This window comes from Zootoca vivipara, chromosome Z, assembly GCF_963506605.1.
Source record: "Zootoca vivipara chromosome Z, rZooViv1.1, whole genome shotgun sequence".
Classification (NCBI taxonomy): Eukaryota; Metazoa; Chordata; class Lepidosauria; order Squamata; family Lacertidae; genus Zootoca; species Zootoca vivipara.
The window spans coordinates 14,098,221-14,125,499 of NC_083294.1; the positions used below are offsets into that span (position 1 = coordinate 14,098,221).

At 47.1% G+C, this 27,279-nt stretch overlaps 1 protein-coding gene across 1 annotated transcript; it reads left to right on the forward strand.

Moving 5' to 3' along the window:
• The first annotated feature begins 175 nt into the window (after positions 1 to 175).
• Positions 176 to 27,215, forward strand: SURF4 (surfeit 4). Its single transcript, XM_060270127.1, has 6 exons — positions 176 to 421; positions 19,253 to 19,439; positions 20,490 to 20,566; positions 21,520 to 21,563; positions 22,099 to 22,285; positions 23,757 to 27,215. The coding sequence occupies exons 1-6, from the start codon at positions 374 to 376 to the stop codon at positions 24,021 to 24,023; spliced, it is 810 nt and encodes a 269-aa protein (XP_060126110.1). The 5' UTR covers positions 176 to 373; the 3' UTR covers positions 24,024 to 27,215.
• Positions 27,216 to 27,279: the final 64 nt, after the last annotated feature.

Sequence of the window (27,279 nt, forward strand, 5' to 3'; positions counted from 1 at the left end):
ACCGGCTCCGATTCCACGAGCGAGGCCTCCCGGGTCAGCTTGTGGTGCTTCTCCGCCCCAAGCCTAAGGGAGATTCCTCCCTGTTCTGCCTGGCAGAGGCTCCGCCGCCCCGTCCCCCGCGCGGTTCCTTTAAGAGTTGGCCTACGTGGCAGTGCTTCTCGAAGCGAGTGCAACACAGCCCAGCCACTTCCTGTGCAGCCTCGTTGCAATAGGAGCAGCAGCAGCAAGCTGCCAGCAGCCACCACAGGAGGGGTTGTCGGGGGTGTGTGTGAGTGAGCGGCTAGTCCGGTCTCCCAGGCGCTGAGCAGCACCCAACACATCCTGGAGCGAAACCCACTCCTCCCTTCGCCACTCCCGCAGAACTCACTTAGCCATGGGGCAGAACGATCTGATGAGCACCGCAGAGGATTTTGCAGACCAGGTGGGTGTGGATTCATTCCTCTTTCCTCCCCCCACTTTCTCTTGAAGGAGAGGAGGCCTTCCTGCACACATGGGGTTTTGCAGATATTTCTGGAGAGTCCAGTCCCTTTCCTTCACGCGTCTTCTTTGTATTATATAGGAGAGAGGAAGATTTGCGGAGTGGGGGGTGTTGATATTTTGTGGCTTTTTGTGTGTGCTGGGGGGAGGGGGGTTGGTCGTTGAGGATGCGATCTCGTTCCCAACATCATAGGATCCACCTCAGAGGGAATCGGGAGATCAGCCTTCCCAGATCCCGAGTGCTTTGCACCCGCACAAATTTGAGGGGCGCGGCCCCATCTTTCACTGATCTAATCTAAAATGACGGGAGAAGATTGCTTAAAGGAGTGCTCGCAGAATGAGAAACCAAAGCAATGTCAAGAGGGCCAGGGTTTTAACACTCGCCTCCTCAACCTCCTAAATTTTTGCGTCTTGCGATAATTGGGGCTCAGGTCATCTGTGAATAGCCAGCCCTATCGATCCTGCTAATCAAGCAGATGACTAGTGTGAAATCCACCACTCCCCTCAAAGAGATCGTAACTCAGGATTATTATGGGACAGAAGACCAGTTTCAGACATCATAGATTTTCCTCCCCACTGGCAATAATTTGCCTCTGAGATTAGAGGGATTCGCTTTAACGTTATGGGGTTGCATTGCACGTTAGCGAAATGAAGGTGTGTCTTGTGCGTTCCTTTGCTATACCTATCCTATCCTTGAGGGAGGTAAGAGATTTGGCGATTTCCAGAAAATGGTGAAGTAGGGTGCTTATTTAACGTGGTCTATAAATTTGAGGGTGGGGTGGGGAGAAAGGGAAAGAAAATGTGAAAATAATGAGAAGTTTCTCTACCCAAGAGCTTCTGCAATCTGGGAGTGCTATGGTGTCTAGTCACCACCAGTATAATCTCTCCCTGTTCCTCTGTAGAATGTGTACTGTATGTATGAGTCATTTAATGTACCCTACCTTTGGAGTGGGGCACAAAGAACTACCCCCCCCCCCGGTACTTTAATGAAATCATTTAAAACACTTTCCACATTTGGGGATATGGAGATTTCCAAAGTAATGTAAAGTCAGAAAAGTGGTTTTTCTCAGAGACCATGATCCTATCAAAATGCTGGACAAAGCATGAGGAAATTGATCGGTGTATTGGTAATATGCTGATCATTTGTCTGTGTTTTATATCTACCTTTACCTATTATATTTGAGTAGTATTCAAGTTTACAAAAACCCCAAGTCTTTTTTTCTTTTTTACTGATTTTTTTTACTGGAGGCATCAGTATCTCTGTTTGGCACTCCAGATTAAATAGAGTGCTATCACAAACCAATCTTTTCCTGGGGGTTGTTTATCAGCCAGAAGAGCCAAATCTTCACCTTTCTCTGGATCAAAAGCGGAGAGGCTAAAAACTTTCCTCCCTATCCCCTGTGTTCCTGAATGAATGGAATTCAAGCTTCCTTTCGTTTCCTCAGCTCATGTGACATCTGGTTCCTTACTGCCCTTGTGTATATTTCCTTTTAGCTTATGAGAAGGTAGAAAACTGCCGCTCGGGTTTCCCTTTTTAAGAAGAAAATGGCCAGGAGGTGTTGAAAGTTGTTTTAATTCTTTTGGTGTTAGGGGAAGAACAATTACCGGTAAAGGCAGCTGGTGACAGATTCTGTTGTTCAGGTGTGTGGAAGGTAAAATACACTTCTGTGCTTCCTACCTTTTGGACAAGACAATCCGGTATTATCTCATAAGCCAGTGTCAACTGTCCCTGTCTTGGTACAGGTTTATCTAACCACAGTCTGGCACTGTGATGGAAAACATGTGTGAGACAGGCAACAGCTTAAGCTGTTTCATGTGTCTGGTGCCTCTTAAGTGAACCAGCAAATGATGGTTGGGGTGGGGGTGTTGCCTTTACAAAAAAGGTACATACATCATGTGGTACTCCAGGGTATTTCCTCCCTCTTAAATATAAAGCAGTATAGAAATGAAATGAATAATTATAATAATTCCTTTCATTTCTATACTGCTTTATATTTAAGAAAATAAACAAATCTCAAAGCAGTTTACACCCTACGTTATTATCTGCTTTCCTTGGTTTGGAAAAAAGAATATTATCCCTTGGTAAAAATATCCCTTGGTAGCAAATACATTTAACTGCATGACCTTAATTTACCCTGGGTTAAAAAAAAAAAAGCCACCTGAGACGGCAAGCATGGTAGCAGTGACTTCTGTCACTTCTGCTGTAAGAGTTTTTATAGTTTGATAATCGAGGGCCCTGGAGCTTAGCAGCTTAACTGAACTTCTACATTACCCCAACAGACAAATTATGGGATGCTGTTGTGGTGCAGTAGTTAGACTGCCATACCCAGGAGACAAGGGTTCCGATCCTCACTCAGCTATAAAGTGCACTGGGTGACCTTGGGCTTGTCACTTACTCTCAATCTAACCTACCTCCCAGGGTTGTTGTGAGGATAAAATGGAGAGGGGGAGAACAGTGTACACAACTGTGAACTCCTTGGAGAAAAACTGGGACAAATAACTAGACATAGCATAGTGGCTGAGATTGTGCCATAGGAACACAGGAAGCTGCTTTATCCTGAGTCAGACCTTCTTCATCTAGCTCAGAATAGTCTATACTGACTGGCAGCAGCTCTCCAGGGTTTCAGGCAGGGAATACCCCAACCCTACCTGGAGATACCTGGGATTGTGTCTGTGACCTTCTGGGTACAAAGATGTCAGAATAATAGAATCATGGGGTTGTGAGGGACCCCGAGGGTCACCTAGTCCAACCCTGTGCACTGCAACCTCTGTGGTTGGAGGCGTTAATGCTTCTAAATACAAGTTGCTGTAAACCTCTGGAAGGAAGAGTGCTCTTGTGCTCGGAGCCTCCTTTCCAATTTCTATCAGGCCGTAGTTAGCTGCTGCGAGAACACGATGCTGGACTAGATAGGCCATTGACCTGATTCAGCAAGCTTTGCTTATGATCTTGTGTCTTTAGGCAAGCATATAAAAATGCTGAGTTAGCGGTAATAATGATCCCATTTTCCTCAGCCCCCCCCCCCCAATCCCCACACAGCTTCATTCCCCTTTAGCTAGCCCAGACAATTGCAGTGTCCTTCAGTTGCTGCTAGACTACAACTCACATCATCTCTGACTTCCGACTGAACTGGCTGGGGTTGATGGGATTTGGAATCCAGCAACATCTAGAGGGCACCACAATGGCTACATCCCTGTTTAAGCCTTCTACAGCCCAGTTTTGTTCTATCCCTAAGCTTTGATTCATGATAAATTCCCTTCACATGAGTTGCATCCTCCTAGCTTTGCTCAACAATTCTGCACCCGTCCTCACCCCTGACAACTCCCCACCTGCTCACATTTATTCTTTGTCTCAACTCCTTGCCTCTCCACCTTGATTATGCTCCAGGTGCCAATAATCTTTTTGTATACTGTTACTCTGCAAATTGCTGTGCACGTTAGTATTTTAAAAAAACAGTAAACATTCTTGCCTAGAAACCATTCTTCTATCTAGCTCAGAATTTCCTTCACTGGCTGGCAGCAGCTCTCCAGGGTTTCAGGCAGGAGACATTCCTACCCCTGCCTGGGGATGCAGGGAAGTGAACCATTGTGCTTACATTGTGCTTGCAAAGCAGATGCACTACCTCTTAGCCATGCCCTTTGCCAATAAAAACCTCAACTTAATATCGTCCTAGGAGCAGAGGTTGCTAGGTGAAACAATATTTTTTAAAGCATCATCTAGGACCATAGGAAGCTGCCTTTATGCCATCTAGTTTAGTATTATCTACACAAGTGTTTCCCAACCTTGTGCCTCCAGATGTTTTGGGACTACAACTCCCATCATCCCTAGCTAGCAAGACCAGTGGTCAGGAATGATGGGAATTGTAGTCCGAAAACAGCTGGAGGCACAAGGTTGGGAAACACTGATCTACACTAACTAGCAAAGGATTCTCAGGGTTTCAGACAGGGCTCTCCCAGCCTTACCTGGGGATGCCTGGGATTGAACCTTGGACCTTCTGCATGGAAAGCAGATGCTCTACCCTGAGTTGTGTCTCTTCCATGCTGCTGGCAGGCCCATCAGCTGGATAGAAGAAGTAAAATGCAGGGCGACAACAGATGTTTTGGATCTGCCCACTTTTACAAGACTACATTCTCAGATGCTTCTGTCCTTTTAAAAAAGGAAACTGTGCATTTATATGTATATTTGCATGTTTATTTCTATGAGTTTGTTTACACTAGTTGCGAAATGAGGTTTCTTAAACACAACATTCTGAAAGCCCAGTTGTCCAGGAGAAGATATTTCTTGCCCTTCCCAAAATGCCTTCCACTAAAAATAACTTTTTTTTTTGCACTGATTTTTAAAAAAATACTCACATCTTCGTAGCCACATACTCTGTTGATCCATTTTTCAAATGGTGTGTCGGCAGAGGTGTGAAATAAGGATGTGTCTGTCTTAGTTCAAATATGAATGAGGCTTCTTACTTGGTCTTCAACAGTCTGCTCTTCCCATCTCATGGGGACAAATTGAGGTATGGCAGGGCTGCTTTTGGGTGAGAAGACAAGAGCAGGTGTGTGGAAACCTTAGCTATCCAGATGTTGCTGGACTACCACTCCCATGAGCCCTAACAAGCATGGCCAGGAATGATGGGAGTTGTAGTTCAGCCATATCGGGAGGACCAAAAGTTCCTCACACCTGAGACAGACTGACGTAGGCAACAGAGTTTGCATTTCTGCCAGTGGAATTCTCATTGCCACATGGGTCCATAACCACAAGGGGTTCACCTCCCCCAATGGGTCCCTTTAGGAATCTTCCAGACTCCTTTCCTAAATTGTTGGCTTTCATTTCAAAAGAAAGATGCTTTTAGTTTTCTTCAATTTGAGGATTTTTTTTAAAGCACGAAGGCAGTATTTTTTGAATTGTTTAGTAAAATGTAAATCTGTTCCTGCCTTCAGTTGATCAAGCCAAAGAGTGCAAAACTGGCAAAATTATCTGGTGTGTGTGAGGGCGTGCATCAGGCATCCCCAAACTGCGGCCCTCCAGATGTTTTGGCCTACAACTCCCATGATCCCTAGCTAACAGGACCAGTGGTCGGGGAAGATGGGAATTGTAGTCCAAAACATCTGGAGGGCCGAAGTTTGGGGATGCCTGGCGTGCATGGATCCTCTTGAAATTGCAAGGTGGGTATTCCCCCTTTAAATATATGTAAACCATAACCTCTAGGAGCACTGATGCACTTCTGCCATGGTTGCAAAAGGCAGCCTCAGGTGTTTTGCAAGTACTTGGCAATTTAATTGCAAAGCAGCTGTTGAGGTTTTTGCAGCTAAATTGATTTCTCTGCCAACTTCTCAAGATAATTTCCTCTTCATGTCACTTGCCCCAACAGACAGGCCAATTACCACCTGTGCAACTACAAAGCAGAACCATTCAACTTTGGGGGAGTGCAGCAATGTACCGCAAGTTATATGTCTGTATGTGGAGAGAGATACTTGCACAGTTGGCATTTGTGTAACAAGCAACTCCTGAAAACATCTAATCTGGGATTTAATTGAAGCTTCTTTAGATAAGGAAGGGGAGGAATGGAAAATTCAACTCTGCAAGCTATCATTTTTTTTATTGGCTGGCATTTCTGCTCTAATTAGTGTGATGCCAGCACAGCTGAAACACCCAGAAGGGGAAACATGTTGTTAACGATTGCACCGGTAGGATTGTGATATGGGATTGTCTAATTTTTGCTGGCCATGGTTGCTAGCCATTTGTGGTTGCCAGCAAAACTTGAGAGACCACATTATCCCACATATACACAGCAGGTCCCTGCAGTCTACAGGAGAGCTTAGTCAAGTTCCAAAGACCTCAGAAGCCTACTTCATAGTAATTCACAGCAGATCTTTCAGTATGGATGTGTGGAACAGCATTCCCATCAAGGCAACAACAGGTGCCCGCTCTCTGCACTTTTCTGGAAACAGTGGAAACTTCTTGTTGTTCTGATAGGCTTCCCAGCTTAATGCATAGGTTCTGCAATGGGTGTCTACTTCATATTCTTTTAAAATTTATCTGTTGCTATTTTATGAGGTGCTTAAAACTGTTTTTAGCTGTGTTTACTGCACCGTGTACATTGCCTTGAGGCAATGTAGATAGCTAGATGATTGCTAGACAGATAGCTGTAGCTCAGTAATACAGCACCTGCTTTTCATGCAGAAGGTTCGAAGTTCAACCCCTGGCATTTCCATATAGAGCTAGGAGAGACCCCTGCCTGAAACCCTGGAGAGCTGCTGCCAGTCAGTGTAGACAGTACTGCACTAGAGAGATGAACAGTCTCACTCCTTATAAGATGGTGACCTTTGCTACTAGCAATTGCCCTTTCTCTTCCCAAGCAAGCCTCCTCTCCAGAGCTCAGCCCTGAAGAGAACTAGACCCAGTAGAAGATCTGAATTGAATGCAGCCAGGTGCTCTCTAATTATTGTTTATTTTACCCTCTTTTCCATTACAAGGCTTGGCAGGCTATTCATATAACTAAGCTGTCTGCATAAAAGTCCTTCCCACTAATGGTTTGTGTCACAGTGGCCGGAGTGGACTACTTCAGAGTAACGACGCTACGCAGCTCTGCATTTTATTCTTTTATTGGTGCTGCGTATTTACAGTGCTCAAGTCATTGCTATTTACACGGAGCGATGTTGTCAGTCGGTTTCAGAACCTCCTAATGGCTTTTGGCGCGTCTTTCTCCAACACAAAAGCTTTGGCAGACCCATCCTCTTGCCCCTCCTCTTCCTGCGTAATTCTGGAGTTGGGGGGATGGGTCTTCCCCCCTTACTTGCCCCTTCCTGTCCCACCTGGGACCCTGGCTCCTCTACCTTGCCTGAGCCTCGGACACGACTTCCTGCTTCCCCACTGGAATCGGAACTCTCCCTGCTTTCCCCTTTGCTCGGGGACGGGCTTGAACTCAGGAGGGGAGGGACTTCGCGATATCCCCTGTCCCTCACATCCACCCCCCTCCCAAGCTCTCCTTCACCCCTCCCCAGGCCCCCCCCATGTGTCGGTGACGACTGGAAGCCTAAAAACTCGGTGCTCTCCGAGCCCGTTGGTGTGAACACCTCCCCCCAGTCCTGCGAGCCCCCCCCTTCCGCCTGGGAGGACGGGAATCCCAAAAAGTCCGTGGCGTCAGAGTTGGTGGGGGTAAAAATGTTTTGCCAATCTGCTCCTTCCTCTGACTGGGTGGATCTTGGCGACACCCATACCTCATCCTCTGGTTCCTCAAACTCCGCTTCCCAGCGCCATGGTGAGCTGTTCTCCCGTGCCTCCTCCTCCTCCCCCTCCCTTTCCATGTGCCAGGGCTTGGGTCTGTGGGGAAAGAGGGCGTGAAATTCTTCCACCAAGAATTCCTCCTGTATCTGAGTGGCGGGAACCCATTCATTCTGGGACGGTGGAGCATCCTCCCATGCCATGAGGTACTCCAGGCCCCCCACCCCCCACCTTGAATCCAGGATGGCCGTGGCCTCATTGAGTTGCTCCCTGCTTTCCCTCTCCCCCCCTCCCTCGGGGGTTTGTTCGCTGTCTCTGAGCCTGCTGCTTTCCCTGTACGGCGACAGCAGCGATCTATGAAACACTGGATGCACCCTCATGTCCTCTGGCAGTGCCAGCCTGTATGCCACCGGGTTGACCTGTTGCGTGACCGTGAAGGGGCCCAGCCATTTGGGTGCCAGCTTTTTGCACCTCCCTCTGGTGGGAAGGCCCTCCGAGGACAACCACACCTTGTCCCCCACCCTGATGACCTCCCCTTGTCGCCTGTGGCGATCTGCCCCCTTTTTGTACGCTTCCTTGGCCCTCTCCAAGTGTTCTCTGAGCTGCTGGTGCACCGTCTCCAGTTCCTCTGCCCAATCCTCAGCCTGTGGGCCCTCCTCCTCCTCCTCCCTCTCCCTCTCTGGGAAAGATCTGAGGTCGCGCCCGTAATTGGCCTTAAAGGGCGACACCCCTGTGGAGACGTGCACTGCATTGTTGTAGGCAAATTCTGCTAGTGGCAAGCGATCCACCCAGTCCGTTTGCCGCTGGCTGACGTAGCATCTCAGGTACTGCTGCAGAATGGCGTTGACCCTCTCCGCTTGTCCGTTGGTCTGCGGGTGTCTAGCCGTCGACAAGCTGACCTCCACCTGCAGGAGGTTCATGAGCCGCCGCCAGAACCTGGAAACAAATTGGCGGCCACGATCCGAAATAACCCTTAAAGGTAATCCATGCAGTCTGAAAATGTGATCAACAAACAGTTTGGCTGTCTCTTCTGCCGAGACTGCCCTGGCACACGGTATAAAGTGACACATTTTGGACATGAGGTCCACCACCACCAACACTGCAGTCTTACCCCTGGACGAAGGCAGATCTGTGATGAAGTCCATGGACACCACTTCCCACGGCCTGTGTGGTGTGGCCAAGGGCTCCAGCAACCCTGGTGGCGCTGCTCTGACCACCTTCGCCCGCTGGCAGGTGGTACAGCCCCTTACATAGTCTCGAACATCTTCCCTCACCCCTGGCCACCAGAAGTGTCTCATGACTAGGTGAGTGGTCTTGTCCCTTCCAAAATGCCCCGCTGTAGGGTTGTCGTGCATCTGCTTGAGGACCGTACGTCGAAGCTGGGTGGTGGGTAGGTACAGCGCACCCTTGTAGAAAAGCAGCCCTCTGCGTTCTGCAAAGTCTTTTGCCTGCTCCCTCCCCCCTCTCAGTTCTCTGAAGATGCGGTTGGCAAATTCATCCGCTGCCGTCAGTGCTGTGAGTTCTGCCTCGCTCACCACTGCTGCTCCGCAGGACCATGCCGACGGGGGGAAAATGTGCCTTGGGGCTGGTGGCGCCTCCTCCTCCATGTACTCTGGCTTGCGGGAGAGGGCATCCGCCCTGACATTCTGCTCTCCTGGGATGTAGTGTATGGAGAAGTTGAAGTTCGAGAAGAACTCCGCCCACCGTATCTGCCGCTGGTTGAGCACCCTGGCAGTTCTCCAGAACTCCAGGTTCTTGTGGTCTGTGCACACCTGGATGGGGTGCTTGGCGCCCACCAGGAAGTGTCTCCAGTGCTGGAACGCCGCGTGGATCGCAAGAAGTTCCCGATCAAAAACTGTGTAGTTTCGCTCGGGCTGGGTCAACTTCCTGGAGAAGAAGGCACAGGGTCTCCACTCTCTGTTGGCGTCCAGTTGCAACAAAATGGCGCCCACAGCCTTATCAGAAGCATCTGTTTCAATGCGTAGGGGCGCGTCCTGAACCACGTGGAACAGGTTCTGGTCTGAGGCGAACACCCTCTTGAGGCTTTCGAACGCTGCTTGCGCCTCTGGTGTCCACCTGAACTTCTGCTTGCCTCTCAGGCAGTCAGTGATGGGAGCCGTAACTCGAGAGAAGTTCTTGATGAACTTCCTGTAGAAGTTGGCAAAGCCTAGTAGGCGTTGGGCATCTTTGCGCGTCCTGGGGCTGTGCCAGTCCAGGATGGTCTGCACCTTGTCCTTGTCCATTGCCAGCCCCTTGTCTGACAGCTTGTAGCCCAGGAAGTCCACCTCCTTGGTGTGAAACTTGCACTTCTCCAGCTTCACATACAGGTGGTTCTCCTTCAGGCGCTGTAACACCTCCCTGACGTCCTTCACGTGCTGCACTGGGTCGTTGGAGTAAATAAGGATGTCATCCAGAAAGACCAAGCATTTCCTGAAGAGTAGGGACCCCAGGACGTGGTGCATGAAGGCCTGGAAGCATGCTGAGCCCCCTTGCAACCCGAAGGGCATCACCAGATATTCAAAAGAGCCCAGAGGCGTGAACATCGTGGTTTTCCACTCATCGCCTTCCCGGATCCTGATCAAGTTGTACGCCCCCCTCAGGTCTAGCTTGGTGAAAATCTTGCCTCTGCGTGCCGCTGTCAGGAGATCATCCACTCTGGGCATGGGGAAAGCCACTGGCTCTGTCACCGAATTCAGCCGTCTAAAATCCACCACAAGACGGCGCTGTTGCGTGTCTTTCTTGTCCACCCAGAAGACCGGGCTGCCCCCTGCTGCCTTGCTTTCTCTGATGAACCCCCGCTGGAGGTTCTTGTCGATAAAAGCGCGCAGATCCTCCAGTTCCTGGTCTGACATGGCGTACAGCTTGGCTGGGGGTATAGTTGCCCCAGGCACCAGGTTGATCTGGCAGTCAAAAGGCCTGTGTGGGGGCAGGTGGTCGGACTCCGCTTCACTGAAGACCTCCTGCAGGTCCCAGTATGGTTTGGGTATCGCCTCACCCCCTTTGACGTGCATGGTGGCCACCGTGGCTATCGGAGGCCCCTCCCCTGGTTGGTGCTGCATGCAATGTTCCAGGCAAAAGTCCGATCCAAAAGTGATGCATCTCTGATGCCAACTTATGGAGGGGTCGTGGCGCGCCAGCCAGCTCATGCCCAAAACGATTGGGGGGTCTGAGATGGTGGTGACGTTGAATGCCAGTGTCTCTGAGTGCCTTCCAACCGTCATTCTCATGGGGGGGGTTTGATGAGTGATGGCCCCTCCCAGCAGCTCTCTGCCGTCAATGGTTGCCACGTGCAGAGGAAAATCCAGCTGCAGAAGCTGGATCTGGTGCTCTTCTGCAAAGTTTCTCGAGAAGAAGTTGGCTGAGGCACCACTGTCAATTAGGGCGAGGACCGTCAATGGATAGCCATTTGGGAGCGTGAGCGTCACTTCTAGAACCACTCCTGCTCTGGGAGGGGTGGGCTGGCTCTGCTCCTCTCTGTGCGGGTGGGTGGGCTGGGGCTGTTGTCTGCTGACTGTGCCTGGCTGCCGCCCCTTGTCTCCTGCAGCCAGGCTTTCCCGTTTCCCTGCTGTGGTGCTGCGTCAGTGGGGGAGGGCACAACCGTTCCCGCCTTTCCTTGCCACTCCCTGCGATGTGGGCAGTCTCTGACGAGATGCTGGGGGGAGTTGCAGAGAAAGCAATTCCCACCCCTTCCCTCCTTGCGTCTTGGCGCCGCTGGGGTTTGAAAAGCCCGCGCGCGCGCGCTATCAATCTGCATGGGTTCCTGGTCCTGACTGGCCCCAGGCGTGGCTTGAAAGGGTTGTTGAGGGAGTGGCTTCTCCTGCGACCGTGGGAACCAAGCCCGCTTTGCGCGCGTTGCTTGCTTGTCGCTCCATCTGGATTCCTGCCTCACCCCCACCGCCAGAGCCGCTTTGCTCAGTTGATCCATATTACTGGGCTTTGGACCTCTCGAGAGCTCATCCTTCACCTCCTCATGCAACCCCAAGTAAAACGCCGCTTGCATTGGGGCAGACTCCAGATCCCACCCCAATCTGTGCACCAGCATGGTGAATTTCGCCCAATACGCGCGAACTGTCATATTTCCTTGGCGTAAATTATGAAGTTCCTCCTTAGTCTGGTCCATATGACTATCGGACGAATACATCGTTTTCAAACCTTCTAGAAATAGTTTGACATTCTTCATGCAAGGATTCCTTGTTGCAATTAACGGTCTTAGCCACTCCCTGGCCGCCCCTGTAAGGTGCTCCACAATAAACGCTACTCTGTGCTCATCATCAGGGAACTCATCGTGGTGCAGCTCAAGAGCATACACAATCTCAGTCTCAAAGCCCTGAAACTCCTTCGGGTCTCCATTGAACTTGCTTACTAGGGTCCCGGCTCTCCTTCCTGGCAGCACTTGGACTTGGGGTGCCCCTCCCGCCTTGTTTTTCTCTGCATCCAGCTTGTTTTGGAGGTCTACCGCCACCGCCCTTAAATGCTGCTCTTTTTCCTGGAGCTCTCTCACCTGTTCCGCAAGTTGTAGCCGGTCGTCCTGGACCTTCTTAGTCTCCTCTTTAGCTGCCTTCAATTCTCCCTGCGCCTGCAGCGACAGCTGTTGCAGTTCTAGCTGGGCTTGCTCAGCGATCTGCCGCCACTTCTCCGCCTCTGACACGCTCATCCCTGCAACTCCAAAGTAGCCCAAAAATGATTAGGAGGTTGCTGTCACAGTGGCCGGAGTGGACTACTTCAGAGTAACGACGCTACGCAGCTCTGCATTTTATTCTTTTATTGGTGCTGCGTATTTACAGTGCTCAAGTCATTGCTATTTACACGGAGCGATGTTGTCAGTCGGTTTCAGAACCTCCTAATGGCTTTTGGCGCGTCTTTCTCCAACACAAAAGCTTTGGCAGACCCATCCTCTTGCCCCTCCTCTTCCTGCGTAATTCTGGAGTTGGGGGGATGGGTCTTCCCCCCTTACTTGCCCCTTCCTGTCCCACCTGGGACCCTGGCTCCTCTACCTTGCCTGAGCCTCGGACACGACTTCCTGCTTCCCCACTGGAATCGGAACTCTCCCTGCTTTCCCCTTTGCTCGGGGACGGGCTTGAACTCAGGAGGGGAGGGACTTCGCGATATCCCCTGTCCCTCACAGTTTGGCTTGAGAGAGAATAAGCTGCTGGTCTCCTGTGCAACATCTTTATATTCTTACTCTAGGTACTCTGTTCAGAAGCTCGGTAGTTCCATTAGCATAGAAACTACAGGAGAAAAACATACTGCTTTTTATTATGTACAGTGCAGGATAATCTGCCTCCTCTCAGGGTTTTCCAAAACAAAATCATCCGCTTCACACGCCTGTAGGAAGCTCTATAACTCTTCTATTTGGGTTATTTCCTTAGATCAGATAATCTTTATACCATTTTCTGACATTTAACCAGTTGCAACTATGTGAGCGTGAGGCAGGGGGAGGATCTACAGGTTTTAAGCAACTGGGAAACAAGAAAGTCAAAAGCAACTACAGTGGTACCTCGGTTTAAGTACACAATTGGTTCCGGAAGTCTGTACTTAACCTGAGGCATACTTAACCTGAAGCGAGCTTTCCCATTGAAAGTAATGGAAAATGGATTAATCCGTTCTAGACGGTACGTGGTGTACTGAAACTGAAATTACTCAAACCGAAGCGTACTTAAACCGAGGTATGACTGTACTATGTAAATCAAGGAAAGTGCGGTCCTCCGTATGCTGTTGGACTACAGCTCTCATCAGCCCTAGCCAGGATAATGGGGGCTGTAGTCCAACAATGTCCAGAGGGTCAGAGATTTCTCAATCCCTGATGTAAATGATCGACATTAACAAGTGTGACCTGAATCAGTACAGTGGTACCTTGGTTTTCGACCGCCTCGGGGAGCGACCTCTTCGGTTTCCGACCATTGCGGACCCGGAAGTGTTTACATCCAGGTTCCGAGGTGCTCAGATGCGCAGAAGTGCTCTATCGGTGCTTCACGCACGCGCAGAAGCGTGCCGCAGGGAGCGACGAACTCGGGGAGCGACCGGCTCCCCGGAACCAATTGTGGTCGCAAACGGAGGTACCACTGTAATTGCATGTCTCACTGTGTCTTCCTCCAGAGGGCTAGGACCATGTTGTGGTTGTAAATATTGAATTTAAGATGTTTAGGGTTCCAGGATAGTTTGCCAAACTTCTGTCCCAGTTTCAAATTTTGTTTATTTGCATCTAGTCACTGGGCCACCACAAGTGCAAGGGTTCAAAAAAAAAACAACCAAGGGAAAATATGTATCCACATAGTAACATGAGTTAACAAATAATTTCTTCATGAAAGGTGCCAGATTTCGTGTAAAATTCTTATCAGGGAGGGATTGTGAAACTATGAACAAGGCTATTCAACTTGAGTAAATATGTGCCATGCTTTTCTCCTTGTTTCTTCTTCCAGATTTCCTCGGTTAGTTTCACCCAAAAGTACAATTCTCTGTGTTAGTCACGTATGGTCTGTGAGCATGCCTGAATTTTTACTTACTGCTTTTGCATCTTGCTCTCTCTGTGTGTATAAGCGATCTCAACACTTGCATTTTAACCTGGAGAGCTGCATAAATTCCTGCCTTGTTGCATGGTGGACATCAGGAGTTGGGGACATCTGGTGATCACAGAATCATAGCATCGTAGAGATGGAAGGGACTCCCAAGGGTCATCTAATCCAACCCCCTGTAATGCAGGAAACTCAACTAAAGCATCCATGGCAGATGGCCATCCAAACTCTGCTTAAAAGCATCCAATGAAGGAGAGTTGACAACTGCTTGAAGGATTCTGTTCCACTATTGAACTGTTCTTACTGTCAAATCTCCTTTCTTGTAACATGTTCAAATCTCCTTTCTTGAAACATGAAGCCATTGGTTCGAGTCCTACCCTTCAGAGCAGAAGAAAACAAGCTTGCTTCACCTTCCATGTCTCGGTCTCCTTTTCCCCAGGCTAAACATATCTAGTTCCTTCAACCATTCCTCATAAGGCTTGGTTTCTAGATCCTTAATCATTTTGGTTGCTCTCCTCTGCACACATTCCTGCTTGTCAATATCCTTCCTAAATTGTGGCTCCCAGAATTGGACACAGTATTCCAGGTACAATAGTGTGGTACTATTACTTCTCTTGATCTGGACACAATACTTCTGTTGATACAGCCTAGAATAGTATTAGCCTTTTTTGCTGCTGCATCACACTGTTGACTCATGTTAAGCTTGTGGTCTACTAAGACCCATAGATCTTTTTCACACGTACTGTTGGTAAGCCAGGGGTCTTATATTTGTGCTGCTGGTTATTCATGCCCAAGTGTAGAATCTTGCAATTCTCCCTATTCAAATTCATTTTATTAGCTTGGGCCCAGTTTTCCAATCTGTTAAGGTAATTTTGAATCCCAATTCTGTCCTCTTTGGCATTAGCTACCCCTCCCAATTTGGTATCACCTGCGAACTTTATGAGCATCCCATCAATTTTTCATCCAAGCAACGTTGAACAGGACCCTGCGGCACCCCACTTGTAACTTTTTTCCTGGATGACAAGGAACCATTAATGCACAGCTTTCCAAATTGTGTGATGTGACACATTAGTGTGTTGGCTGCAGTGTTTAGGTGTGTCAAATGAACTCTTCCCATGCTGTTCCTGGGGCTGGAAATGAGTTAGTTCCCCTGATCCACCAAGTTTTTTTTTTTACCCCATCAGAAAAAGAAATGAGATTAGTCTGCATGACTTGTTTTTGAGAAACCTGTGCTGGGTCTTAGTGCAGTGGTGCCTCGCAAGACGAATTTAATTCGTTCCGCGAGTCAATTCGTTTTGCGAAAAATTCGTCTTGAGAATCGCGGTTTCCCATAGGAATGCATTGAAATTTCTTTTTTTTTGCCCATAGGAACACATTAATTAAATTTCAATGCATTCCTATGGGAAACTGCGATTCGCAAAACAAATCCGTCTTGCGAGTCACCATCAGATCGCAAGACGCATTCGTCTTGTGAAAAATTCGTCTTGCGGGGCATTCGTCTTGTGAAGTACCATTGTATTCATAACATCCTTTTCTAAGTGCTCGCAGATCAACTGCTGAGTGATTTGTTCTAGGACCTTTCCTGGTATCAATGTCAAGTTCACCAGTTACCTGGATCTTATTTTCTCCCCTTTTTGGAAGACAGGGACAATATTTGTCCGCCTCCAGTCTGCTGGGACCTCACATGCTTTCCAAGAGATTATAGGCAGAGGTTCTGAGATTACACCGCAAGCTCCTTTAGTACCCTTGGGTGCAGCTCATCAGGCCCTGGAGGTTTTAAATCAACTAAAGTAGCTAGGTATTCCCTTATCATCTCTTCCTATCTTGCTCTCCAGCTCCCTCCTTACATCATTTAATCTGTTATCATTGCTTTCCTTTTGTGCAAAGACAGAGGCAAAGAAGATTTTGAGCAGTTCCACCTTCTCTCTGTCACCCAATAGCATTTTTCTGTCTTCTCTACACAGAGGACCTACCACTTGCTTGTTGTTCCTCTTGCTTCAAACACAGCCGAAGAAACATGTCCATCTTAAATCTCAGTTCATCTGTAAGCTCCTTATGCAGCCGCGCTGGTTTGTTTAAATACCTCCCACTTTCTTGTTGGAACTGTCTGCATTTGTGGTCCTTCAGTATTTTGCCCTTAAGAAACTCCCATCCACCTTGGGCTTTTCTTCAGAGGTTTCTGACCATGGGATCTCACCCAGTAGTACTTTAAGCTTTTTGAAATTGGCATTCTTAAAGTCCAGGGTGCCTGTCCGAACTACGCTCACATTTCCCTTGCCTCTGTATCATGAACCCTAAGAGGGAGAGGACATGATCACTTCCTCCCAAGTTTTCAAGTAAAGTACTTCCACTTTTCAGACAGTTCCTCTTGTAGGTGAGGACCAGGCCTGCAAACAATCAAATCTCCAAACAGCACAAGACAAACTACCAGATTTAATCCGAAAGAAACAAGCTCACTCTCTTCAGTCTCCTCCACCAATCCTTGCAAACACCCCTGTTTACGAGTCCTGTTCATGAGCTCCCAGAAGTTACTTGCCTGGCATTATTCACACTGTAGTTTTCATCTTCCCCAACTTGCTGGTTGGTTGTCCCGTAACCATGCTCAACAAACAGCATGAAGACTTATTTTCATCTGCTTACTTCCTGTGAAGGGTGCATTTACCCAGTCATCAGAAATGAGTGTGGCAAGCCTTTCCTGGTATTTATCACTTCAAAATGTGTGAGTGTGTGTGTGTGTGTGTGTGCATGTACTTGTATCGGTGCCTGAATCCAAAAAGCTAGCCTGTTGGGGAAAATGCTAGGCTGAAGCTTTTTTTCTGACTTGCTTTTTTCCTATGTGCCAGGAAGGGTGGGGTGTTTTTTTTTTGGGGGGGGGGAAGCTGGAAAACCTCTTTTTTGTAACCATTTTTTAAATTGCTTTGTCCAATATAAAGAGAAACAAGTTAATGCACAAAACCATAACAAGAAAAAACAAATCCAAAAAAGGTAACGAAAGAACGTACAGTATTAGACTTTTGTCAGTTAGATAAGATGCAAGCTCTCAACCTCTAAAACAGGCATCCCCAAACTTCGGCCCTCCAGATGTTTTGGACTACAATTCCCATCATCCCTGACCACTGGTCCTCTTAGGTAGGGATCATGGGAGTTGTAGGCCAAAACATCTGGAGGGCCGCAGTTTGGGGATGCCTGCTCTAAAATAACACAGAGGAAGATATATAATGTTACTAGAGTGCTGCCCCTTTTTGTGTTGCTGGTCAAAACTACCTACCTGCCAGCATTTCCACCTGCTCCCTTAACACCTCACCCAACCCTTCCATCCTTTCAGAACCACTCAGGTATTTTGTGTTCCTCCCTCCCTGCTTTATTCAAGCCTCTGCTGTTGTTTAAAACCACCTGCTGTATTGCAAGAAACAAAAGGGAGGTGGTGAATGGGGCTTTCCAGACGCTGCCTAAAAGCAGTTGCATTCTGTGACTTCCAGTTTCCCCCCTGAGGAAGCACTGATGTACCAGTCAGCAGTTTTATACCAAAGCAATCCAGGTTCAGATGTGGGTGATTTTGAGTTAGCCAGCCTAACCTACCTAGCAGGGTTGTTGTGAGGATTAGAAAAAAAAGTTGGGCAAAGACCTCAAGCTCCTTGGAGGAACATAGGATAAAAATGGACTAATAAATAAAGAATGACTTTATAGGGTTTCTGGCACCCTGGTTACATGAATAAAAGGACAGCTAAAGAACACTATGGGACGTGGGTGGCGCTGTGGGTTAAACCACAGAGCCTAGGGCTTGCTGATCAGTAGATCCAGGATGAGCAAAAGGAAGTACTTTGCACTGTGTGTAAATTAAAATGATGGAGTACTGTACACTGGAGAGGGCCACTAGCTTAAAATAGCTTTAAAAATGAAATCATGCAGAATTATGTCTGTTAAAAGGCTCTGGCTAAATAGACTTATTGCTGAGCCTTTTGTCTCATAAATCATCAGTACTGGAGTAAATGAGGCATCCTTGGAGCATCTAGGGCTGACAGTTGAGAACCAGTGCGGTATAATGGTTAAGAGTGCTGGATGAGGACCTGGGAGATGGGTTCTGATCCCCACTTGGCCATGAAGCTCACTGTGTGAGCTGTGGGCCATTCACTGCCTCTCAGCCTCAGCTATCTCGCAGAGTTGTTATGAGATTGCGTATGCCATCTTGAGCTCCTTGGAAGGAGGGTTGGATATACCGGTAAATTTTATATATGCACTTTATGAGAAACAAGGTGGTGGATTAGCAAATCCTTTAATGTGATCTATTGCTATAGCTCTGGGATTAGACTGCCTACTGCGGCCTTCCCTAACCTGGTTGGTTTTTGTGTGTGTGTGTGTGTGTGTTTTGGACTACAACTCCCATCAGCCGCAAGCAGCATTGCTGATAGTTGGGGATGATAGAAGTTGTAGTCCCAAAAAATCTGGAGAGCACCCAAGTTTTCAAAGGCTGGTTCATTGGAAGTCCCCCCTCCCCTCCAACTTTGATTAGCTTTGGTCTCTGTACAGTCACACAATTGGGAACATTTTCAAGCTAGATGTGTTTTGGCATGTGCCCCATTTCTACCCTTTAAGTAACGGGGTCATGGCTCCTGCATCCCACTCAGTTTGCAGTTGCCTCAGAGGGAACTTGCTCTGTCTAGAGTATCCTGGTGGGTCAACCTTACCACCCAAGATACAGATTTGGTTTGTTTACATTTAAGTGATGAGAAGGCATTCCCCAAGCTAAACACTTTGGAGTTGCCCTTAAGGACATTAGGAAAAGCTTTGCTGGATAAGGTCAAAGCCCATTAAGTCCAACATGTTGTTCTTACAGTGGCCAACCAGAGGCCCATTAAGGGAAGCCTGAAAGCAGAACCTGAATCTTTCCCACTCGCGATTCCCAGCAACAGGTATTGAGGCATGCTACCTCTGACAGCAGAGGGAGAACACAACTGCACTTTGAGAGGCAAGCTATCCCTATCCTGCTAGGAAGCCAGGTGGCCCCTGCTTCCTGCCCATTCTTCTCACCTGTGTTTCTTTCCCCTGGCAGTTCTTGCGAGTGACAAAACAGTACCTCCCGCACGTGGCCCGCCTCTGCTTGATCAGCACGTTCCTTGAAGATGGCATCCGCATGTGGTTCCAGTGGAGCGAGCAGAGGGACTACATTGATGCCACATGGAACTGTGGGTACTTCCTGGCCTCCATCTTTGTCTTCATTAATCTTTTTGGACAGCTAAGTAAGTGGCACAATATTGAGATCCTGTACGCTTGTTGTTAAATGGAGATTCTGTTTTCTGGACCAAGGGACCCATAAATCCTCTGCTTGGACTACAGCTGCCCAGTCTATAATAGTGGTGTGTCCTCTACAAGATCACAACCCTTAAGAGCATTCTCAGATCCCTTCCCCACCCCACCCCTTTATGCCAGATGACAGGTTTTGAAGCCGCCCTTACTCCTCTTAAAACCAGGGGTGGGGAAGCGGATACATCCAGCAGGCAAAATCCTTATCACCCCTCCCCAAATTTGACAATTATGCCTAGTGGTGAGGTGCTTTGAAGCCCCATGAATCATCTGATCCGCGGGGCTTCAAAGCACCACTTGGGGCTCTTGGTAAGGGACTGGCAGCAAAGAGCTCTGCATTGTGCATTGAAGCCCCACAGATCAGCTGATCAGCAAGACTTAAGGAGACCCTTCTGGCCAATCCAATCCTGCAGCAGTACATCATGGCTTGATGCCCAATAGCTTATGTAAGTGAGCTTTGGAGTATTTCATCAGTTGTAAATTGCAGTGACAATTGCTTAATATACTCTTGGCTTAATATACTGTAGAAGAGCAGTGGGGAATCACCGTGGACCTGATTTCAGCCAGCCCATGCCCAACAGCCCTGCTGCACCTGACTGTATATGACGGCTGATCATCAGTGCATGCCAAGCCCTGGACCTTTGCCTATGCGCTTTGTTTTTGTCTCTCTTTTGGCTCCCATGTCTGTCAGCACTCCGCCCCCTGAGTTTGCTTTTAGTGGGGAAGGAAAACGGGTCAGCTGATGTTACGGCCATGTCACATGGTTGACAGGCAGGTGATCTGGTGGCTGCCGGACTAGTGCTTAAAAACAAGGATGCCTTTAAAGAGATTGATGTTGCTATGGTTCAAGAGACAAGCCAGCAGAAAGCTTTGCAGGCGAGTCAAGGATTTAAAAGATATGAGGGTCAACAGAACCTTAGCAAGGGGAACATGATTCACTAATGCTGTTGACTTGGCTATTTCTTCTCTTCCGCCTCCTTTCCTAGGTGGCTGCATCCTAGTGCTGAGTAGGAACTTTGTTCAGTATGCCTGCTTTGGATTATTTGGCATTATAGCACTACAGGTAAGGAAATCAATCCCAACTCTTAATTGCACAACACTGAAAAACCGTGCCTATTCACACTTGCTCCTCCTGGCTCTGAAGCTGGGGGTTCCATTGCCCCTCCTGTAGCAAACTAGGGTGTCTGAGTGCTGACGGGCTCGAAGTCAAAACAAGAGGCGTGGTCACATTAGCTCTGAGTTATGTAGAAGTGGAAAAACAACAACACCTCTTGTTTTCTAAAGAAAAACACAATGGGGGGGGGAACAGAAATTCAAAAACAGCCCCGTTTCCAGCAGTGTAATGTTCAGTACTTCAGGCGGAATCTGCACACTCACCTTGAGCCCTGAGTTATGATGGCTATGCTCTGCCTCACAGCCCAAAGCAACACTGCAGTTCCTGTGGAGAGAATGCTCTTGTGCTTGGGTCCTGCTCGTGTGGCATCTGGGGGGCCACTGTGAGAACAAGATGCTGAACTAAAGGAGCTGTTGACATGATCCAACAGACTCATCTTATGTTCTTATCTTATGAGATAGCTGCTGCATAGTTCTTGGGAGCAGGGAAGTAAAATAAATTAAAAATGGGTACCCCCTTCTTCTAAGTCGTGCACACGTTTGCAAAATATATTAGCAGTAAGGCTGTAAAAGCATTTGTTTTTCTTTAGCAAAAAAGCGCTACTCCATTTTCACTCTCATACCCCTTGCTTGTCCAAAGAACCCATCTTATTTACACAGTGACATTAATGTGCATAGATCTTTGCAGAGAAAGCATAAGTGAATGTCCCAAGGAGTTTCTGTGCTAAATAGGGGGCAGAAAAAGAGTGTGGGAGAGGGAAGGTAGAAGAAATGATGAAAGTGAGCATCAGCAGATAGATGCCAAGCTTCTTTTTGGAGTATTTAGCTGCTGCAACCTCAAGATCAAAAGGAAAAGGTGGTTTTAAGCAAAGGGTTCAATCGTGTCTGGTTGTTTCCTCCTAGACAATTGCGTACAGCATTTTATGGGATCTGAAGTTTTTGATGAGGTATGTCTCATTCTCTTTTATCTCGTTTTACTAGTTCTTGCTTATTTATTCTTAGTTTCATTTATCGTTCACTTCTAACCAGCCAGCATTGAAGAAAATGATTATAGTGTCCCTTGTGCATTTTGCTTGTCAAGGTTGCTTTTGAATGTTTCTTAACGTTTTATCATTATCGCTATCATCCGTTACCTACCTTTCACTCTTAAGGCCTCAGTTTGGCAACAACAATCAAATCGCAAGGTTAAAAACTGTTTGCAACTTACAATCAAAGAAATAAGGTGGATCCCAAAAGATATATACATCTCAGGTGTCAAAATGTAAGCCACTTTCACTCTTGGGACTTGTCACTCAAAAACTCCAGAGGCAACCAGCATATAACCTTTAAGCATCTTAAGACTTGTAACAGCATATTTGAACACCACTGTGTCACTTTAATTTTTGTTGGTGCGCAAGCCCTTTGTGAATCTTGTCACGCCTGGCGTAGGTATTCAGGTGTGTGTGTTTTGGACTACCGGTAACTATATTTCGCCATCTACAGGAACCTTGCTCTGGGGGGCGGTCTGCTGCTGCTGCTGGCTGAATCACGGTCAGAGGGGAAGAGCATGTTCGCTGGAGTCCCCACCATGCGGGAAAGTTCCCCTAAGCAGTACATGCAGCTGGGTGGACGAGTGCTGCTAGTCCTCATGTTTATGACGCTGCTGCATTTTGACGCTAGCTTCTTTTCGGTAAGTGGCCCAAACATTACAAATATTTTGTTTTCATTTAGGAGGAGAGGTATTTTTTGTATGGGACTTGCCTCTTCCTCCTCCTCCAGCTCCTCCTATTCCCAGCACTGGTAGGTAGCCTATTGATCCTGGTAGGGTGGAAAGCAGGGAGGCCAATGTCGATGGGCAAGTGATGGGCAGGCAGAGTCAACAGATTATAGCTTTCTCCTCACCCTCCTTCCTAATGAGATGCTATTGTTCTTTATTGTATGCATTGGCCATATTTTTTGCACTCAGCTGCCTCAAAGCAAGTCATACAGTAAAAAATAAAATAGCAAAGACATCAATATCATATTTTGAAACAGTTACAGGTAGGTAGCCATGTTGGTCTGACATAGTCAAAACAAAAATAAAAAAATTCCTTCCAGTAGCACCTTAGAGACCAACTAAGTTTGTCATAGGTATGAGCTTTCGTGTGCATGCACACTTCTTCAGATACACTGAAACAGAAGTCACCAGAACCTTATGAATAGTCAGAGGGTGGGGGTGGGGGGTATTACTCAGAAGGGTGGTGGGAGTGGGTGATAGGCTGATAGGAGTGGTAAACCTGTTGATGACAGTTAACAACTGTTAACGACTGCAATTGGTCTTGCAGGAAAAAGCAAGGAGTGAGATGCTAAAGAAAGCTTTATCATGTATAATGAGATAAGAATCCAGTGTCCTTATTCAGACCTGGTCTCTCCATGGTTTTAAGCTTGGTAATGAGTTGCAATTCAATAACTTCTCTTTCCAGTCTGTTTCTGAAATTTTTCTGTAATAAAACAGCTACTTTGAGATCTTGTATAGAATGTCCTGGGAGATTGAAGTGTTCTCCTACTGGTTTCTCTGTCTTGTCATTCCTGATGTCAGATTTATGTCCATTTATCCTTTGGCGTAGGGTTTGGCCTGTTTGTCCAATATAGAGAGCTGAAGGGCACTGTTGGCATTTGATGGCACATGAAAGCTCATACCTATGACAAACTTAGTTGGTCTCTAAGGTGCTACTGGAAGGATTTTTTTTAATTTTTTTTTTTACTACGTCAGACCAACACGGCTACCTACCTGTAACTAAAATAATGTATTTACAAAGAATGTGTCCTTACACTGCGTGTAAAGGATAAGCACAAGAAAGGCCAGATATAGATTTAACTACTCTCCCAGTTAAAAACCATAAGCCTGGATAAACATGACAGTGATAGGGCCAGGTCTGCTTCTTGGGTGTGTGTGAGCATTCCACTACTGAAAATGCCTGTTGTCAAAGACCAGGGGGGCTAAGGAGGAGGAGGGGGCTGACAGCCAGGGCTGCCTCCCCCTAGAATGGTGGCAAATCCTAAGGCCAGCAGGTGGGGCCTGGCTGAGGGGAGGCTGAATTAGGTGGGGTAAGATGCCCTCTTCTCCCTTACACCAGCCTCTGATGACTCCTACTTTTCTCTGTCTCACCTCCCTCCCCTAGATCCTCCAGAACATCGTGGGCACAGCCTTGATCATCCTTGTGGCTGTTGGCTTCAAGACAAAACTGGCCGCCTTGACCTTGGTCATCTGGCTCTTTGCCATCAACATCTACTTCAATGCCTTCTGGACCATCCCAGTCTACAAACCCATGCACGACTTCCTCAAGTACGACTTCTTCCAGACCATGTCCGTCATTGGAGGCCTCCTGCTGGTGGTGGCCCTTGGGCCTGGTGGCGTCTCTATGGATGAGAAGAAAAAAGAATGGTAGAAATAGGAGGGGCAGGGAAAACGCATCATCTCGGAGTCTGGGGACTGACTTTTTCAACATGGGTTCCGTGGGGGAATAAAACCAAACTGCCAGCATCTTATGTATGTGCCCAACAATCCCTTCTTAAAAGGCACACCTCTATTATTATTATTATTTTTCGAATTCATGACCGCACTGATAATCTGATAACTAGAGCATTCTTCATCAAGGAATGTTTTTGTTTGTTTGTTTTTTGCCTCGAAACACTGTTCTGCTTTCTTTTGTAATCTCCAAAAATTGAAACCTATAGAAGCTGGCTTTCCAAGCACCATGTGGGCACTGTATTTGCCGCCTTTTAGTTTCCTTAATGGTTTTTTAAGACACATTTTTTTAAAAAAACAAAACAAAAACTACTGTGATCCGATATCCCTGTTTGTATACTTTTGGTGTCAAGGTGTTCCCCACTTCTTCTTTTTTGCATTCTTGTTGTAATTAAAGAAGTCGCCTCCCAGATTGAGCCCTGACCATCTGAACGATAGATCTAGCACACCTTTTGTACTATGGGAAAGGGATTTTTCTGCTTTGAAACAAGCCAGCCCACCACAGTATTAAAACAGCTAGAGAGAGGACCATCCCTTGAAACAGAGGCAGGAGGAAATATGTGCAGCAGCTGGGTCCCTCCTAGCAAAAAGCTTATCCACTGCTATGTTGTAGCAAAAAGAAGTGGGGGGGGGCAGGTGTTTGGGTTTCATGAAAAATTCTTTCAGGCGGGTCAATCAGAACAAAGTCCCATGGCAATTCAGATTTCTCAAATCCATCTTCACCTTGTTACTTTGCTGGAAATTTGCATACATTATAAATTTTGGAGCAGTGCCAAAATTCACTGACCACTGTCCATGCTTGGCAGGGGGAGATGTGAGTTAGGTGTCTATTAAGATATGGAGAACAGTAGGTTCCCTATGACTATATTACGTCACAAACAGGGCAGATAGCTGTTGGTATCTAGTATCCAGAGGTAAAATGCTTCTGTCTGTGAAGGTTCTCTCACAGCAAATGGCAACAAATTGGAATCTAGATGTTCTTGCCTTATTTTGTGGAACTGATTTCCACCAAATTATTTATAGGTTTGGTGAAAAGCTTCCATTTTATGTAGCCCTCATCTACCCACAGCCTCCTTTGTGGGTGAGACGAACCGTCTATGTTTAGGGTTTTTCTGTGAAGGGCTATGGCAGTGCGAATGAAGATCCAGCTAGCTTCTCTGTGCTAAAACCTCAAAATCCTTTGAAGAAAGGTCCTTGTCAAATTTTTCATCTTTCCCAGTAGATTTCTTCCATACACCCACCAATAAATATATTTTGCAATACCCCAGAATTTGCACCTGGAATAATAATAATAATAATAATAATAATAATAATAATAATAATAATAATAAAGAGGTCAAGCTTTTTTTAAAAGGCAGAAGCTTAGCATTTGCCCATCTGTCCAAGGGGGAGTTAATGGACATGTGTTCCAGAGGAAACTCTCTAATGCACCACCATTATTTTGGCTGGTTGTGGAAGATACAAAATGAAAAGTAAGGGAACCTCCTGGTTTAAATCTGCAGAGTCTTCCTGCTTTCACCTTCACTTCTTCAGAAGAGGAACAGCAAAGCTCTCCCACATATGACAAGCCTCCTTGTTCAGGCCAATGGCCCATCTAGTCCAGCATCCTGTTCTCGGTGACCAACTGGAATCCATTTGGGGGTGGGAAATCTTGGTTGTACAAGTATCCATGGCTGAAACCAGGAGGAAATCTGTAGAGATCTAACTGATGAGGAACTTGTGGGCCTGGCTCTGGTCATTAAGACTACAAATTGGCCATGCAGGGTTGGTGTTGGAGTGCGGCAGCAACTGGAGGACCGCAGACTATCGCCATCCATGATAAAGACTAGAGCAGCCTATTCTTTATTAACAGACACTGCCCAGATCCCCCACAACCCTGGAGCCTGCCCCAGATACCTTGAGATTAACAAGAAAAGGGCAATTTCTGAGTGAAGGGAGTACTGTAAGCCAGCAACAATCTTCAAAGCAAGATTGAAAGGGATCTTGCAACAAGGACCATTCTGTATTCAGTGATGTCTAGTTCAGATGATGCATTCCTAGTCCAACAAACTGTCTGCTGGATCAGGGATGGATTGGGAGAGCGCCTTCCTCCTCTCACACACCTCGAAGGCTGAAATTCTAACTCCCACTAACCTGGTAATAAGCCCGGTGAATTCATTAGGACTTCCCGCTAAGTTAGCATTGTGCTGTAAGCCCTGATTCATATGTTAGAGCAGGCACCCCCAAACTTGGGCCCTCCAGATGTTTTGGACTACAATTCCCATCATCCCTGACCACTGGTCCTGTTAGCTAGGGATCATGGGAGTTGTGGGCCAAAACATCTGGAGGGCTGCAGTTTGGGGATGCCTGTCTTAGAGCCTGGAAGGTGCAGATTAGGTTAGAATCCCCAAAGATCAAATTCCGTTGTTTTTAAATGCAATAACGTGCAAATATCAAACTCTAATAATCAGGCCTGTAGCTGCTTCTTTGGCAATCACTCGCAGCCAAGTAAGATTGTATTCTATAAAAGAGTCTGTAAGTGACTGTGGAGGCGAATTCTGGATCCACCTGTCCGTCCACAGTGGGGACATAGGTTTCCGGGTGGGAGGTGATCATGTGTTTGCCAAGTGTGCCTTCCTCTTCGCACGTTTCTCCCTTGTGTCCTGAGTTCGAGTGTCTTCAAAGCCCATGACACCTTTGGTAAAGGCTGTTCTCCAACTGGAGCACTCACGGGCCAGTGTTTCCTCCCCCACAGGTGACCAGGTAGGGAACTGTTAGCAATTTTGGCACTTTAAAAAACAAACAGCAAATGCAGGCAAACATGTCAGGAAAAACATTGTGAACTAGAAACTTCGAAGGTTCGTACAAGCTTACATAAATCAAAGTACGATAGCATTGTTTCTTCCAACCCCCCCCCAAGATCAGAATTAGGCCTAAAGCAAAATACTGTACACATCCTTCCAGACAAAAACCCAGACTTCTTTTTCCAGCCTCCTTGCCACACTCAATCTGTGCTTATGGTATAAGAAACATCTACTTCCCACTGATGTCTCCCAAAGCTTTGAATGTTTCTGGAAGAGAAAAAACAATTCCATGTGTAGAAATTTGTCTTTAAACAAAACAAGAGCTGCTAGACCTCATGATGGTGAAACATCTTTAAAATGGACATGACTCCAGTTCAAGGGTGCTGGGAATTA

Coding starts and splice junctions, on each gene's coding strand:
- SURF4 (XM_060270127.1), top strand. CDS start 374: ATGGGGCAGAACGATCTGATGAGCACCGCAGAGGATTTTGCAGACCAG. Junction 422..19,252: donor CAGAGGATTTTGCAGACCAG/GTGGGTGTGGAT, acceptor TTCCCCTGGCAG/TTCTTGCGAGTGACAAAACA. Junction 20,567..21,519: donor TTGGCATTATAGCACTACAG/GTAAGGAAATCA, acceptor GTTTCCTCCTAG/ACAATTGCGTACAGCATTTT.